Here is an 18,073-nt window from a genome sequence, read left to right as displayed (position 1 = left end):
TCATCTTATCTCTTCAACAACAGAGTAAGTTCCTAGCAGCCTAGTGCCATATATTTTTGTGTACTCCCCGTAGTTCTGGTCACATGGTAGATACTTAATACTTATTAACCAAATGGCCTTGTCTCAAGTCTTTATAATTTTTCCCCCAGAAGCTGAATATGTTTCTGTCATTATCGCTGCATTCTACTCCACTGCTGTCTTAACCACTGCCTTATTTAATTCGAGAATCAGAAATACAAACAAGAGGGCTGCAAGACTAACCTCTACTCCACTTCTTAAAACCATCAGTACTCAAAATTCACAACAACCCAGCCCTGTGGCTACAAAGGATCATGACTAGAGGGGTGCTCTGTTCACAACACAAGCAACTCAATCAAGTCTTTGCGAAGATGGCAAGACACCTCTCCTTCTGTACTGCTACTGCTTCTTAGTTGCTGCTCCCCAGACATCAATTCTACAGAACCAATTGTTGAAAAAACTGGACGAGAAAAAGAAGATAGCCAGTGATGGGACAGTGCTGTTAGTTGGGAGGGCCTCAGGGGTAGGTTACCATCATCTTGCGAGTCCTCCTCCAGTCGGTCCTTGCCGCCACTTTCCACCCCTGAGGTGTGGGAGCTGCCATGGCTGGTCATGGAGCTGCAGGTTTTCAGCTTGCGGTGGATGGCGCTGCCTGAGTAGCTATCCTCAGGCCCAGTGTCCCGGGGCTTGGTGTCTGCCTCAATGCCAGAGGTGTGGGAACTGCTGTGGCTGGTGGTGGAATGACGAGATAGGCGCTTGTGCTTCATGCTGCCTGCGCTGCTCCCGCTGGCCCGCGATCGCTTTTCCAGTTGGTCCATATCAAGGTCCAGGTTGTCGCTGATGTAAGATTCTCGGTACTGCTTCTTCTCTGTGTGTTAAAGAACACAGCTCATCATGATATTCAACCAAGACAGAGGAATTTTTGGTGAGCTCAAACGAGTCATTAGGCCACGAACAACAACAATTTCATGTTCTGAATCTAGTGTTTGGAAAGTCGCGATAATTTAGATAGGCGCTACACTTAAGAAGATTGCAAAGTGAATAAAGACCAGTACAACAGGTGTGAGTGGAATACTTAAACTACTTAAAGACTTTTGAAGCTTCAAACACTATAAGACAGTGCTACTCAAAGTGTAGTCAGCAGACCACTTCTTATCTGCAAATTATTATTGGTTCACAGTGAAGTAAGTTCAGTAATTGAGAATAAAGGACCCCTGGTGGCACAGTGGTTAAGCACTGGACTACTAACTGAAAGGTCGGTGGTTTGAACCCACCAGCCGCTCCATAGGAGAAAGATGTGGCAGTCTATCTCTGTGAAGATTATAGCCTCAGAAACTCTATGGGGCACTTCTACCCCATCCTATAGGGTCACTATGAGTGGGAATTGACTCGAAGGCAATGGGTTTAATTAAGAGTAAATGTTTAGGCACTTTTAGAGCAATCTGACATTGCCATGACAACCACACATGTGATTTTGTATTTTGCAAAAGTATCAGTCCATGACAGATTAGAAATAAAACAAAATAAAAACTGGTTCTTCTTCACAGATAATTCCGAAAGCACTGTTATAGATTATTTAATAAATATAATAATGCTAATTACCATTTATTCGTTAACCAGAAAAAAAAAAAAAAAAAAAACAGACCCATTGCCGTCAAGTCGATTCCAACTTATAGCGACCCTAAAGGACAGGGCAGTACTGCCCCATAGGGTTTCCAAGGAACACCTGACGGATTCAAACAGCGGACCTTTTCGGTTAGCAGCCGTAGCTCTTAACCACTATGCCACCAGGGTGGTCCATTATTAGCTAGCTTAACTCTAGCTGTTGAATGCAATTTTAAATAAAACTATTCTGAGAATTTCTTACAAAGAATTCTAATATTTTGTAGTACATTAATGAAGACTGCTTTTCCTCCACAGGCTGAATCAGTGAGGCTTTATCATCTATTTAGAAAATATAATAATCACTCCTGGTCTGGGGATTTATACCCACATGGCTTCTGACTGGTTAAACTGTTCTTTGATTAAACATGTCAGTGCTGTTCTTTAATGCAAGGACACAATACTGGAAAAGCCCCTTTTATCAAGTGTTAAACTTAGCAATACCTTAAGGCACAAAGTTATAATTGAGTTGCAGTAGTACAACCGACACAAAAATATTGTTTTTGCATTTCAGACCAGAAACTTAAAAACAAAGAAACAGTTTTACTTTCTTGTATTTTTAATACTGATGAGAAATAACATATTAGAACAATGTTAAACATGGAGAGTGCCCTTGGGGAATGTTAAGTTCATATTATTTCAGAAACTGCTAACTAGTGGACTAATTAGGTTCTCAGGGGTCTGTTAATGGGTTTAATTGTCTTGTGTCGTAGTTTAGTGAAAACACTTTTACTCCTGATGTCTGAGTCCAGATCTGAAGTGTAATCATCACAAGCTCCCCACAGAGGGAATGGGCATCAGCAGAAAGAGAAGACGTGCTGTCCAGGCTGCAAATGCAAAAATGCTCGGAGAAGTCTATGTTACGTTTTGGGGCTCCAGCCCATTGGTGACAATTCTAAGGGGTCAGGCTGAAACACAAAGGCGAGTGTGTGCAGCCACACAGAAAGCAGACTGGCACCAGACATCAGAGCCCAACACACACATCACCGCAACGGAAGTACATCCATCCACAACCTATCTTTTAGGGAGCAAACTGGTTCTAATCATTCCTATTTTCTGAAGGCAAAAGGGGTAGAGATGAAGGTGAAGAGCTGAAGGGTTTGAAAAATTCACATACAATTTCTGTTCATTGTAGTTTAAAAATAATATCCATTTGGCCCTTGGAAGGGTGGAAAGAAAGTGAAGAGAAAAAAGTAAGATAAAGTTCTACAGGGTGTTAGAGATCTAAGGCAACTGGGAATTGTGGATCTAATAATTTAAAAGCTTTTCTATTACTTTCCAAACAGCTCTTTCACTACCAACTCCCTGGTAGGTTCAGAACCGATTACACTTACTCTATACTCACTAGAAGACAAGTACCATATTATTATGCAAATAACACGCACCTTCTACGTTTGTTTGCCAACTGCCCCCTCCCAGATATTTTTGTAAGTACGATATGCTAATTTTTTTATAGCAACATGTAAAAAAAATTGATTTAACAGCACTTATGAAAATACCTCATGGCAGGGAGGGTGAGGTTGGCAAACAAACAAAAAAGGCAAGCATTATTTGTATAAAAATACAGTACTCACCACCTGTTCTCTACCTAATAGGAAAAAAAAGGAGCCTATCGTAAATCATTTCCTGCCAGCATGTCAGCACAGCCTCGGTGTTCCACTTAGCTGGCTCTGAGTCCCTTCATAAAAAAAAAAAAAATAGTGCTATATTATTTAGATCCTTTGCAAACATTTAAAGGAGCCCTGGTGGCACAGTGGCTAAGCGCTCGGCTGCTAACCACAAGTTCTGCTGTTCGCTCCTGCCAGCGGCTCTGTGGAGAATGATGTGGCAGTTTTAAGATTTTTAAGATTTGCAGCCTTGGAAATCGCCTGGGGCAGTTCTACTTTGTCCTATAGGATCTCTATGAGTCCAAATTGATGGCAACAGGTATGATTCTTGATCGGTAAACGTTTAAGAAGCTTCATACCACATAGTTACAAACTAAGGGAAACATGTAAATAATTCTGAAATTTATTCTAAGAAATGCAAAATGAAACTTCGCATCTGCCTAGTAATCACTGTTGTCCACAGTGCATAACGTCACTAATGTTTGTGTTTTTTTATTCCCTCTATTGTAAAAGCTCAGACACCACAAAAATTCTCATACATTATTTTGGACTATAATGCCATAAATGTGGCCTCTTGACTTAAGACTTAAGAATAAACTCCAGCTATTGAATTAAGTTGGGTTTAATTTTTTTTTTTTTAAACGATGTGAGGCATATTTCCCTTTCTCTACTAAGCTATACTTCTGAAGCATTCTTGTGGTCATTTTCTGCTTTAAAATGTTAAAACAGTGTTTCAGACAAGGTGACTCTAAATGAAATTTAATTAAGAAAAATATTGACTCTTCATGTTGTTTTTTGCTAAACTAATGCCAAGAAAGGGCCTCTTCTCATTAAAATGACGGAGCCCTTAAGTAGGGGCGAGATAACAGATGCAGGCCAAGGTTGGCCGGGGAAACTTGGTTTCAGACTTTGTTCAGTCCTGGAGGCACCTCTAAGTAGCAGAAACTAAGTAAGTTTTCTTTCATGAAACCCCCCACCCCAAACTATCTACGATAATCCAAATAAAAGATCCAATTGGCATTTTATCATGCCTTCATTCCCCTACTCGTTTAAGTCCCCAGATATACTTGGTACTACGCTTGGCAACAGACAAAGCCATGTCCTCCTAAAAATTCAAATTCTTCATAATTTTACCTTAGAACCTATAGGGGAGACTCAATAATTCCTTCAGATTCTAAAGGGCACCCTTAAGGTCGTCTAAACAAAGACTTACTAAAATGCTGCTGGCAGAGAGCTGATGGGATAAATGAACTCAAGATGCTAAACTGACCACTTAGGAATGAGGCAGACTTGGCAAACGATGGGCCCTGCACCTAACTAGCCACCTATTCTCACCATTTTTCTTGGTGCTTCTGTCCCTGTCTCTATTCCTCTTAATATTCATTTCAGCATTGAAGGATGTGTTTGTTATACTGGTGAGTCACTGTGGGGAGGAACTGGCAGTCTGGCAGCGGCGGAAGCCAATACACCTGACAGTTATACCAATTCTCTCAGAAAACAGGCACAGTTTGGTGGCAGACAGTGGAGAATGATTCATGTTCTCATTGCTATTTAAATTACAATGTGATCTCTAAATGGAGTCTCCTTTAGATTGAGAGACAGCTGTGGAGAGAAATCAATCAGACACACACACCTCCATAATAAAAAATAGAGACCAGTATTTGTCTTGTCTCTGTAGGAAAGGTGAGTCCTGAGAGGTCAAACCTTGTTTCAGACATGGATCTAAGATATGAATCTGCATCCGGATATTCACATACGAAAAAAAAAAAAAAATCAAACCCATTGCCACGGAGTTGATTCTGACTCATAGTGACCCTACAGGACAGAGTAGAACTGCCCCATAAGGTTTCCAAGGAGTGGCTGGTAGATTCGAAATGCTGACCTTTTGGTTGGCAGCCAAGCTCTTAACCACTGTGCCACCAGGGCTCTGATGTGTATGTGTGGTGTGTGTGTATGTGTGTGACATTCACATAAATACCTCAAATTTAATCTAATCTAATTGCCATAAAAGTCTAATTACCAGAACTACCACAAAAATAAATTTGCAAAACAAACCGAAGGCATTTAAAAATAAACAAATTTGGGGGGACTGGAATTTGAGGTGTGCTAAATCAAGTCACCTCAGGGTGCCACTCTCAAGATGAAGGGCTGACCATTAGATTAATACTGTAAAGTTGGCAAAAGCCTGACCTTAGAGACTCCTATCCCTGCCTTCTGCTTCCCTGCCATGACTTGCCACACTCTTCTGGGCCCAGGATTCTGGGGTCCCAGATGACACAGCATTTTTTTGGCTGCTCTATATTGACTGTGTCTCAGGAGAACCCCCACAGGACTGGATGATTCTATTTTCAAATGAAAATTTCCTGTTTGTCATTCTTGCTGGGCCAGACTTGGTGGCCTCCCAGATGTCAATCAGAGAGGCTGGAGACACTTCTGGGATCCACCTCTATGGTCACTGTAATGTAATGAATAATCATATTGGAAGGAATTCCAGAGTGTCTGTGATATACAGAGCTCTGAGATGCAGGTAAAACTGTACTCTTGGCCTGCACCTTCACGCGGGGGCTTTTTGCAAGGATTTTCAAGCCAAGCATAGGAAACTCTAAAGCGATTGTGCCCCAAGTGTTGTTAAATGATTGGGGTAACCTCAGATGTTTTTAATAGGTGCTACAGTCATTTTTTTTTTTTTGTACAGTCAAGCCCATCCTTTGCCTTTCCAGGCAGTGCTGAGATGAAAATAGAAATGCTGCTCTGAATCTAGAAAGCCCTCATTTCCAAATCCCGTTCTTCAGGAGGCTAAAGTCCCGGCTTATGGGTGGCAAAGGCACCACTTGCTTCCCCCTGCTCTGAAACCCTGTGATACCTTCATTTTCCTCCAGCTTCCGAATATGGCGCAGGACAGGTTGCAGGTTCATGTAGAGGCGGTGGCTGTTGCTCAGGAGTTGCAGGAGGTGTCTGGAGCGCATGGGGCACCCTGTGTAGTAGATGAGCTTCCTGGCTGAGGGCAAGCCATCAGGCAAAATCTCAAATTTCTTACCCTGTGGAGAGATTGCACAAATCAAATTCAGGAAGAAAAATCCCTGATTTTCAAGATCCCTTTTATTGTCTATTTAGTAGGAAAATCATAGATTTAGAACAGATGTACAAAGCTCTATTTAAAATTCCCTGAGGGATAAATCATTGTTTTCCCTTTCAAAAATGTCATAGGACAGAGGATTACCAAAAATTCAGGTAACAACTGACTATAAGAAAGTTGTTGGGAAATTAATTTTGTCCGTAAACTTCTGCCTAATGTACAATAAAAAATCAAAAAAAAAGAAAGTTGAGGAATATCTGTGGTGTCTTTGGTTAGTCAGGCCATATGTATGATGAAGAAAAGGGCCTATATGAAAGCATTCTCAAATGCAACCCTTACGCCCTAACTCAGCAAACAAGAGACAAAAATTCTAGAAGGGATTAAGGTATCCAAATACCTGTTGAAAACTCACTATGTGTTTCACACTGTGCTAGGTATGAAAAAATAACAGTGAATAAGACAAGGTCCCTACATTCATGGAGCTATATCCTGGTAAGGAAGATAGCATATAAACACATAAAACAATTACAGTTTATGATAAATTCTGAAAAGAAAATAAATAAGGAGTTAGGATAGTGAACAATATAGAACACCTATTTAGGCTTAAGAAAAAATGGGAAACTTCTCTAGCTGGAAAAAGAGGGAGCTGGAAGCTAGAGGGACTATTGGAGGGATGAGGTGGGAAAGAAAAAAAAAAAGCTGTCAATAGAGATATAAGGAATCTCATTCTTAAAATGAGTCTGGTATCATTCACATAAAATTCTAAGTTGAGGCTAAGGGTTTGACAAAGCTCCATAAAGTTATGAGATATTCCTTTAATGTTCCAATAGTGAATATGGCAACAGGATTACAAAAGGGAATCTTCCAGATGGAATGATTCTTAGCTGGAGAGAGGTAAGGCAGGGAGGGAGGGAGGCATATTCTAACTGAAAAAAAAAAATTCTAACTACAAACCTCAAAGTCCATACAAAGCAATATGGGTTCCTATAACCCAGATAGGGACAGAATTTCTTATCTCTGAGTTTTTTATTTTTAAAGGACTTACTAGGAGATCACAAATGTTAGAATAGGAAAAACTGAGCACTAAGTATATACTAACTCATTTACTCCTCACAGTAAGTCTATGGGAGAGGAAGTCTTTATTCATTTTAGAATAAAGAAATGGACACACGGAGAGGTTAAGTAACTTGCCCAGGGCCACGGAGTTAGGCAGAGCTGGGTTGGCGGCAAGAATCGCCTGGGAAACTTGTCAAAATAGATTCCTGGTCTCCACCTCAGACAAACTGAATCAAAAATCTCTTGAGGTAGGAGAACGAGACCCAGAAATCTGTATCTTTAAGAAGCTCCTCAGATGAGGCTGATGTATAACTAGACTCAGAAACCACTGAGTATATGACCTTAAAAAACTCAAATTCAAAAATGCATTTTATTACTTCTTAATTTGGGACACAAAAGGGGTAAGTCGGGTTATAATCTGCTCATTTTCAAGAGCTGAGATCCTTTTACAAAGAGCTGGAACGAGAGAGAGCCAGTGAGGAGGAGGCAGGTCAGGCCCAATTTAATGTATGAGTATAGTGAAATCAGATTGAATTGTGCCCAAGTAATTAATGTGAAGTCAGAAACAGGTCTTTTGACTCACAGGGCAGTGTGGAGTCAGTGCCCACATTCTATTTGGCAATATACCCTTTTATTTACATAGGCCATCTTCCTTACAGGAGAGAAACACATGAGTCCAAATCCTTATCTTCCTGCTTTGTCTACGTGTGTATTTTTTCCAATCATTTCTGAACAAAGCAAAATCATTGATTTTAATGACTAGATATACCTATTATTCTATAATCCTTAAAACCTTACCCCCTCAAAAAAAAAAAAAAAGTAGATATAGCTAGCAAGGTAGAGAAACAGCTGGGGGAAAAATCAAGAATTTGCTCTAACAAAAGAAAGTATCATTCTCAATATTCTAAAAATAAAAGTATTTTCCTGTTAAGAATTCTAGAACTTCTTTATAATGATGAACTTCAAATAGATAATAATAGAAACATCCTTTTATATCACTATTTTTTGTTTAAAAGAAGTAACTTCCAAAAGAATTGGCCAACTCCCACATCAAAAGTAATTCCACCCAGTGGTTACAGCTTTGTTTTCTAATCCCTCGGCTGTACGTTTTTAAAATCATTCTCTCTGATGAACTTGTCTTGGACTTTTCCCACCACATTTCTTCTGCAACCAGAATAATTTAAGATAGTATGGTGGGGACCAGATACACAAATTAAAATTAATAATTTCTTTTGCTATAAGGTTCTCTGATTTTAAGTTTATTATTTATATGAGTGAGAAGGATTATAGTACGTGCAGAAGAATACAAGAAGGCTAATTACCTTCAACTTCAACTTTTTAAAAATATCAACTTTTGTGCTTGGGACAATATTGTTTAAAAACAAAAAACAAACCAAAGCAACAACAAAAGTTGACAAAAACGAACAACAAATGAGTCACTCTTTCTAGTCAGTTATTGTAAACTTACCACAAACACCAACTTTCCAACATTTGTCCAAGGGAAATCATAAAGTAATTGTTTTTCTTCATCTAAATTCTGTGGAAAGAATTACAATGCATATCGAATTACTGGGAAAGCTGACAGACTCTAAAATGGCTCTCATTTCTCTCCTAGAAACCTAGAATACAGTAATTAAAATCTGAAAAAGGCCTCTAACTCTCTTTGGAGAAGCACAGATAGTAATTAAAAGATCAGTGATACAGTTCTGCAGCTTCTGGTTCCTGAGTGGCTGCATTAACTGGCCCTTTCTAAGGCAATCTTTCCCTTCTGGTCTATTTCTAAGTTTAAATAAAAAGTCCAAGACACTCAGGCATTAAAGTGATGCGATATAACACCTAGACTTTCATAATTGGATTTTTTTTTTACATCAAAGATACCCTTACACACTGTGTCTGCCAGGATGAGGTACTCTTTCCCCCGTTGATGGCTGTATGATAACACCAACCCTCTGCAAAAGGGTGGCAATTACTACTTATTCAAGGAACAAATTTTATCAGAAAAATGTAACGGAAATTAGACATCTTGTCAGGTGCCATAATAAATGCAATTTTTCTTTCCACAGTTATGGATGTTCCAGAAGATAAAAGAGAATATTTAAAATCACTGACACTTAGAAAAATTTGGGATATTAATGGTCTTTTAGTGAGCTATTAGTGATGAATTTGGGCTATTCTTTGGCTTAATTTTTCAGTTATAGAGAATTTATTACTGTCTAGTATCAGACTGACTCACTTCATTGATACCACTTCATCTGCTCTGCTACAAACAGGAAATAAGGACCAATCAATGGCCACAAATGAACCCCTGAACCTATCTCAGGACCACCATAAAGGCATACCGTAAAGGCAAAACATCGTTTGTACCATTTGACATTTATTTTCCATTTACCTACCTGAAAAATCTGTATTCCCCTCATTGTCAATCCAAGGGTCAGTGAAGCTTCAATTTCTCTTTTATCCTATAGGAATAAAATGTCATGAAAAAGAAATTTTTCTTCTACAATGGACAATTCAGCACCAAAAAAAAAAAAACAGAATTGGAAAGCTTTTGATCTAAAATAACTTTGTCTTTCCACATCTCTAGTTTTTCACAAGGCTGTGAACACATATTACATCAATAATGGTATATTCTACTTTGCAAATCTCTGATATTTCAAAGTATTAGTGTTTTCACTATACTATAAACATTTTCATACTGACAATATTCTACTTATATTGAGAACTCTAGTAAACAAGACAATTTTTACTGCTTTTGCATCATTTGATTTTTTTTTAAACCTTCCATCTAATGCATAATCTTTTCTCAGAGGTTAGAATCTTAAATATCAGTTGTATTCTGAGATGCACTAGACTTTGTATGTTTAAAACTGGGCAAATCTCCCAACTCTGAAGCCAAAATTAGAGACTAGTGGCTAAACATTTGAAGCTCTCTCATGAAGATAGACAATAAAGCTGTAAAATGCTTTATATTCAATGAGTTTGGAAAGAAAAATACTCATTTTTAAGACACTGAATTATCACTTGCCAATATGATATACATTCTACCAAATAAATCATAGTTCATAAAAAATAAACTACTAGGCATATAAGGAAAAAAATTCCACAATTAAAAATGCACTTTGAAATTTGGTCATATTGTTTAAGTATGCATCTGTAATAAGTGTATATATGGAGGCATGAATTTCAAAATAAGAGGATAAAATTACTTGGTAACTAATTTTTTTTTCCCATTATGAAAGTTCTTAATAAAAACAACAAATGATTACATACAGGACTTCATTATGTTTAGTACCAGTTTTCCCATGAACGTAGGAAGAAATATTTTTAGAAAATGCATCCACACCTGGCATAGTAAAGAGAAGACAGCCTATTTTCACTATGTGGGCTGGTTTTTCAAACTAATATACTTTTACATCAAGAAAGACACACACGGTATAGGTTTAACAGGAGAAACCAATCCATCACTATATGAGTTTAGGCCAATTTCCCTTTCAGAGCTGTTCTGATTGCTTCTTAAAATAAGACTGTGCTCATAAAATTGCTGGTTGTACGTGTATGGTGGGAGAGGGGCACAGAAACTTTTTTCCGGAACGTTCCCTGTCCTCCGTCTACCTTGTTTCCATTATAAGCAGGCCTGAAATGAAGCAATTTTAGTGACCGACATTTGATTTCTCCAAAGAATGAAAACTCTGCCCATGAGGTAACAATACTTTATTTCCCTACTTTATTCAGCTACATCTTTTTAAAAATATCTTGGTTTAAGCAGACAAGGGTTATTTTCCATGCAATGTAGAAGCATACTTTAAGCAAATTTGAAAAATTAATTTTTATACAAAAGGTAAATTGGGTATATATATACTTCACTACAGGATTCTCAATAGGGTTCTTTAAAATAGCAAGCTCTCCTAGCAAATAAGGCAACAAGAAATTAATATTTATTGAGCATTCACTAATGTCCCAGGCACTCCACCTAGTTATTTCAGATTCATTATCTCATTGAACCCTCCCAACATTGTAAATTGTTTGATATCATTTCCACTTAATAGATAGCCCCGGATTATAGTTATATTTATATAGGATCCCAGTGATAGTGAGTGGTAACCTAGGGTTTCTAATTGATATCTGATTTCAAAGCCACATGCTTTCCACTATAGCATTCAAACTTCTAATACATTTTAAAATAGCAGGTGATTGTCAAAATGTCATTTTTGGCATTTTCTCACAATACATACATAGTATAAATTGAGATATATCTACAGAGTCACAAACAAAATCTCTTAAGGCCCCCCTCCCCCAAAAAATCCTTAGTCCTTTAGGAATTTAGCCAAAGAGATGTTATGAAACTTAATTATGCCTTTCAAGAATGATAGGGCATACTCTTCAATAATCCTAAGAGGTAGGTATGTTACTATCCCCATTTAACTATGGGGAAACTGAAGCATAAGAGGCTAAGTAACTTGCCCAAAGACACAGAGCAAGAGGCAAAGCCGAGATTAAATCCTACACATTTAGGGCCAACAGACCATCATCTCAACAACTTCTTATTTGGTTTAAGGACATACCTTTGAGTGCTTAAAGTCAGAATTCAGGAATTATTGCCAATCAAGTAGCACTTGCGCGATAAGAAGGAGAAGTGAAGAGAAGGAAGGGGAAGGGAAGAGAAGACAGGGTGACAATAAATTGTAGTGTGAGTGATTCCCTGTACAGCCTGACTCAGGTTGTTACTGGGTGTGTGACCTCCAACGAAGGATGGAAAAATGAGGCTAGATGACAGACAGGACAAAAAAGTGAGTAGCAAACTTCAGAGATGAAGGGGAGTGCTGTGCTTTGCCATCAAGACCTGGGTTGAATGCTGGCTCTGAGACACTTACTAGTTTTGTGATCTTTGGTAAATTATTTAACTTCCCTAAGTCTCAGTTTTCTGGCCTATTAAGTAAAGATTGCAGGTCCTAATAGAGTTGAGGATTAAATAGAAAAAAAAAAAAAGATAAAATGTGTTCAATAAACACACTACTCAATAAATATTAGTAGTTGTGGTAACATTCTTATTATTTATGGTTACAATAAATATATAATAATATAGCTCCACTTTGAGGAACATAAAAAATTATGATGAAACAAGTTGCAAATGTTACTCCCCAAAGCAGAAAAGTAGTTTGAGGAGGAGAAAGACAACTATTTGGTAATCACTGAAAAGCCAGACTCATAGTTTGTAGCCATCTGTTATCATTATTAAGGCCATTAAAAAATACTACATCCTGCTTTCAGGTCCGAAGAAGAGCATCATTGCTTTCAAGGCTAACCTATGATAACAAACAGCAGCTCAAAGGAAAATCTTTTAAAAACTTGTTTGAAAATGAAGTAACAGTTTTCAATAAAAGCTCCGCCTAATAGAGAAGGTATTTTTTCTCAGTTTTGTACCTTATATAATCTGTAGTAATGAACGGCGACATCATCCAGCCGAACAGCCTCTTTGATATATTTAAGATGGGCCTCAGAAGCTGTCAGTGCAAACTGATCTTTGTGCATGTTTGGAATGTGCTTCAGGATGTAGTCCTTCCCCCTCTTGGAAACAACCTGTTGGAATACAAGGGATGTGCAATGCAACATTTGTTGGAGGGATGTAAGTACTACCCACACCCCCAAAATGATGAAAGGAAGAGAGCCTAAAATAGGCCATGTAAATTGGCTAATTTCCATCAGAAAATTCCCACTATTATCCTGTTTTCACCATCTGTTATGTTACTAGGCTGAATCAGCTAATGTTGGAAAGCTACAAAGTCAATATTGCTGTAGAGCTACGTATCTAAGAGAAAAATCACAAAAAATGGAAAAAAAAAATGTTCTCTTGGCTTTAAAATCACCAAGAAAAAAAGGATGCAAAGTTGCATAACTTTGTACACATCACTGTTTCTACCTGCAAAATTATTTGTATCATGAAATATATCTACTGTCAGCAGAGCTTCAGGTTCTGGATCCTACTTAACTCTTCTATAATTACAGCCACAAAGTGGGAGGTCCTGAATGTTAATCTAAAAAGGCAGGGGACTGGGAAGAATCCTCTGAAACATTTTTGGTTCCTGCACTGGAGGTTGAAAATGAACATTCTATTCGAGTATGTAAGAGAAAACAACGCCATTCAAACATTCGTTACAATTCACTGTGGCTCAAGTTTTCATCAGACAGTGGTCTAAGCCTTCAGATGTCAAAAATATATAGTATGCAGCAGCTGCAGGCTAAGAGAAAGGTGTTGATTAGATTAAGTCTTAGCTGATTTCCTAAGGATTACAAAACATGGAAAGAATTATGAAAAGTGAACCAAAAAAGTAAAGCTTAAAATGATCAGAATTTAAAAACTAGAGAAATTTTAGTTTTAAAATGTATCTTTATAGAAACTGACATTTCATTTCTTCCTATTGAATATTTTACAGATAATTAAACCTGATGAATTACTGGCTGATTACCAAAGTTTTGTTATAAATTTTTCTTTCTAGAATCCTAGAATTTAGATGGAGATGATCTAAATCAGTACTTGTCAATCTTCTTCAGGTCAAGAACACATAGAAAATAGAATTTTTTAAAGCACTGAAGTAGATGACTTTGGCCACCCCAACCGTTGAGAAGACTGGCTAATTTTCGTCCAATAGACATTGATGCATCTGTCAGTTTGTTGTACTCTGGCGGCTTACATGTTCCTGTGATGCTAGAAGCTATGCCACTGGTATTTCAAATACCAGCAGGATCACTCATGATGGACAGGTTTCGGCAGTGCTTCCACCCTCAGACAGACTAGGAAGAAGGAACTGGTGGTATATTTCTGAAAAAAATTGACGAGTGAAAGCCTTACGAAGAGCAACGGGACATTGTCTGGTATAATGCCGGAAGATGAGTCCCTCAGATACTCAAAACATGACTTGGGAAGAGCTGCCTCCTCAAGATAGAGTTGACCTTAATGACATGGATGGAGTAAAGCTTTTGGGATCTTCATTTGCTGATGTGGCATGACTCAAAATGAGAAGAAACAGCTGCAAACATCAATTAATAATTGGAATATGGAATGTATGAAATATGAATCTAGGGAAATTGGAAGTCATCAAAAATGACAGGGATCACGTAAAGATCAATATCCTAGACATTACTGAGCTGAAATGGAGTGGTATTGGCCATTTCGAATCAGACGATAACATGCTCTACTATGCCAGGAATGAGAAATTAAAGAGAAATGGCATCACATTCATCATCAAATGGAACATTTCCAGATCTAACCTCAAGTATAACGCTGTCAGTGACAGGATAATATCCATACACCTACAAGGAAGCCCAGTTAATACGACTATTACTCAAATTTATGTACCAACCACTAATGCCAAAGATGAGGACACTGAAGATTTTTACTAACTTCTGCAGTCTGAAATGATCAAACACGCAGTCAGGCTGCATTGATAATTCCTGGTGATTGGAATGCAAAAGCTGGAAACAAAGAAGGATAAGTAGTTGGAAAATATGGCCGTGGTGATAAAAATGATGCCAGAGATCACACGATAGAATTTTACAAGACCAATGACTTCTTCTTTGGAAATACCTTTTTTCAACAACATAAACGGCAACTATACAGGTGGACATCACTGGATAAAAGACACAGGAATCAAATTGACTACATCTTTGGAATGAGACAATGGAGAAGCTCAATACCATCAGTCAGAACAAGGTCAGGGGCTGACTGTGGAACAGACCATCAGTTGCTCATGTGCAAGTTGAAGCTGAAGCTGAAGAAAATTAAAGCAAGTCCACAAGAGCCAAAATATGACCTTGGGTATATTCCACCTGATTTGGAGACCATCTCGAGAATAGACCTGACACACTGAACGCTAATGATCAAAGACCAGATGAATTGTGGAATGACATCAAGGACATCATATATGAAGAAAGCAAGAGGTTATTAAAAAGACAGGAAAGAAAGAAAAGACCGCAAGAGATGTCAGAAGACACTCTGATATTTGCTCTTGAATGTCCGGGAGCTAAAGCAAATCAAAGAAATGATGAAGTAAAAGAGCTTAACAGAATATTTCGAACGGTGGCTCGAGAAGACAAAGTAAAATATTACAATGAAATGTGCAAAGATTTAGAATTAGAAAACCACAAGGGAAAAACATGCTCAGCATTTGTCAAGCTGAAAGAACTTAAGGAAAAATTCAAGCTTCGAGTTGCAATATTGAAGGATTTTACAAAGAAAATGCTGAATGACACAGGAAGCATCAAAAGAAGATGGAAGGAATACACAGTCACTGTACCAAAAAGAATTGGTTGATGTTAAACCATTTCTGGAGGCAGCGTATGATCGAGAACAGATGGTACTGAAGGAAGAAGCCCAAGCTGCACTGAAGGGAAGGCTGAAAAACAAGGATCCAGGAATTGACGGAATACCAATTGAGATGTTTCAACAAATGGAAGCAGCACTGGAGTGCTCACTTGTCTATGTCAAGAAATTTGGAAGACAGCTTCCTGGCTAACCGACTGGAAAAGATCTGTTTTGTGCCTATCCCAATAAAAGGCGACCAATAGAATGTGGACATTATTGAACAATATCATTAATATCACACAGAAGTAAAATTTTGCTAAAGATAATTCAAAAGCAGTTGCAGGAGGACATTGACAGGTTCACTGAACAGAAATTCAAGCTGGATTCGGAAGAGGACATGGAATGAGGGATATCACTGCTGAGGTCAGATGGATCTGGATGAAAGCAGAGAACACCAGAAAGATGTTTACCTGTGTTTTATTGACTATGTAAAGCTGAGCAAATGATCCAGGAAGGTGAACTATATGAAGATGAACATGGCATCAGGTTTGGAGGAAGATTCCTTAACAACCTGTAATATGCAGATGACACAACCTTGCTTACAGAAAATGAAGAGTACTTGAAGCACTTACTGATGAAGACCAAAGACTACAGCCTTCAGTATGGATTATACCTCAACAGGAAGAAAACAAAAATCCTCACAACTGGACCAATAAGCAACTTCATGATAAATGGAGAAAAGATTGAAGTTCTCAAGGATTTCATTTTTTATTTGCATCTACAATCAATGCCTATGGAAGGAGTAGTCGCAAAATCAAATGATGTATTGCAAATCTGATGCAAAAGACCTCTTTAAAGGGTTAAAAAGCAAAGATGTCCCTTTAAGGACTAAGGTGCACCTAACCCAAGCCCTGGTTTTTCAATCGCCTCATATGCATGAGAAAGCTGGGCAATTAATAAGGAAGACTGAAGAAGAACTGAGGTCTTTGAATGAAAGTGTTAGTGAAGTATACTGAATGTATTATGGACTGTCAGAAGAATGAACAAACCTGTCTTGGAAGATAAGCCAGAATGCTCCTTAGAAGTGAGGATGTGAGACTTTGTCTCATGTACTTTGGACATGATAAAGAAGGGACCAGTCCCTGGAGAAGGACATCATGCTTGGTAAAGTACAGGGTCAGTACAAAAGAGGGAGAACTTCTATGAGATGGACTGACACAGTGGATTCGACAATGGGCTCAAACATATCAACAGTTTTGAGGATGGCGCAAGAATGGGCAGTGTTTCATTCTGCTGTGCTTAGGGTCACTATATAAGCTGGAACTGACTGAAATATAAAAGCTTGAAACTTTTCATAGTTTCTCTTCAACAACTGAAGTGCTCAAGTAAGTCAACAAAAACTTATTAAGCACCTGGATGTGAAGAACTGAAGAAGCAGAAAAGGCTAAATTGACACCTGTTCTGTACTCGGGCAAGAGACAAACAGATCATTTGGAAATAAGATGTAAAACACCATGACAGACTTATCTCCAGGGATTTATTAAGTCCAGAGGAGGGGCACTGGGCACCTAGACATTCTGCACAGAGGGAACCACATGGAGCTGAGTATTGGAGGATAAGTAGGAGTTAGCTAGGTGAAAAAAGAGGGAGGGCTTCATAGTCTAGAGGAACTGTAAGAAGGAAAGCCAAAAAGTGTGAAATATCACAGTAGGTGTGGGAAAATATAAACTTCTGGGCTCAAAGTGCAGGACAACCTGAAAGGAAGATGAAGACACTGGCAGTGACCACATGCTGGAGAGCTTCTAGGTCATGCTTGAGAGCCTGGGCTTCACACTGCAGGTGACAAGCAAAAGCAAAATTGTTTCACCTGCAAGCTGTGGAATAAAGACTGAAGCAGGGACAAACCTCTAAAACAGTGCTGCCAGATGGGAGCCAGAACCTGAGAAATGATAGAAACAATGGTGGGGAGGAGATCCAATAAACATCTAGGAAGTTAACAACAATACAACAGAAATACAAGAGAATTTGATTTTGTAAGCTGGGTGATGGGTAATCAAGTGTTTGTTAGAGGGTGTTGTAGTTGGCTGGAAGGGGAGGTGGAAAGAAAATGGTAAAGGGGAGTCTTATAGTGGCTCTCAAGTTTCTGGGTGACTGAGCAGATGGCAGTTGCACTTGCTGAGATTGGGAATGTAGAGGTAGAACTATATAAAATTGAAGTAGGAAGAAGTTGAATTTAATTTGGGACATTTTGAGTTTGAGATCCTTATGGATAACCACCTGTACGTGGATACAGAGGAGACAAACAGATTTGGGAGTTGCCAGCACAGAAGTGGTTGTGAAAAGTGTTGACTTTGG

At 38.4% G+C, this 18,073-nt stretch overlaps 1 protein-coding gene across 4 annotated transcripts in view; it reads right to left on the bottom strand.

Moving 5' to 3' along the window:
* FRMD6 (FERM domain containing 6) overlaps positions 1-18,073 on the bottom strand; it is an 89,121-nt gene that overhangs the window by 10,103 nt on the left and 60,945 nt on the right. For all 4 annotated transcript variants that reach the window (XM_049897933.1, XM_049897934.1, XM_049897936.1 and 1 more), the window contains exons 7-11: positions 12,841-12,996; positions 9,813-9,878; positions 8,888-8,956; positions 6,151-6,325; positions 551-886 (exon numbers count right to left, since the gene is read on the bottom strand). In XM_049897933.1, the coding sequence (XP_049753890.1) occupies positions 551-886; positions 6,151-6,325; positions 8,888-8,956; positions 9,813-9,878; positions 12,841-12,996 (802 nt within the window). The remainder of the gene's footprint in view (positions 1-550; positions 887-6,150; positions 6,326-8,887; positions 8,957-9,812; positions 9,879-12,840; positions 12,997-18,073) is intronic.

The sequence above is a fragment of the Elephas maximus genome, chromosome 10 (assembly GCF_024166365.1).
Source record: "Elephas maximus indicus isolate mEleMax1 chromosome 10, mEleMax1 primary haplotype, whole genome shotgun sequence".
Classification (NCBI taxonomy): domain Eukaryota; kingdom Metazoa; phylum Chordata; class Mammalia; order Proboscidea; family Elephantidae; genus Elephas; species Elephas maximus.
Note: the sequence above shows the minus strand (reverse complement) of the source record. Positions and strands in the feature narration are given on the sequence as shown.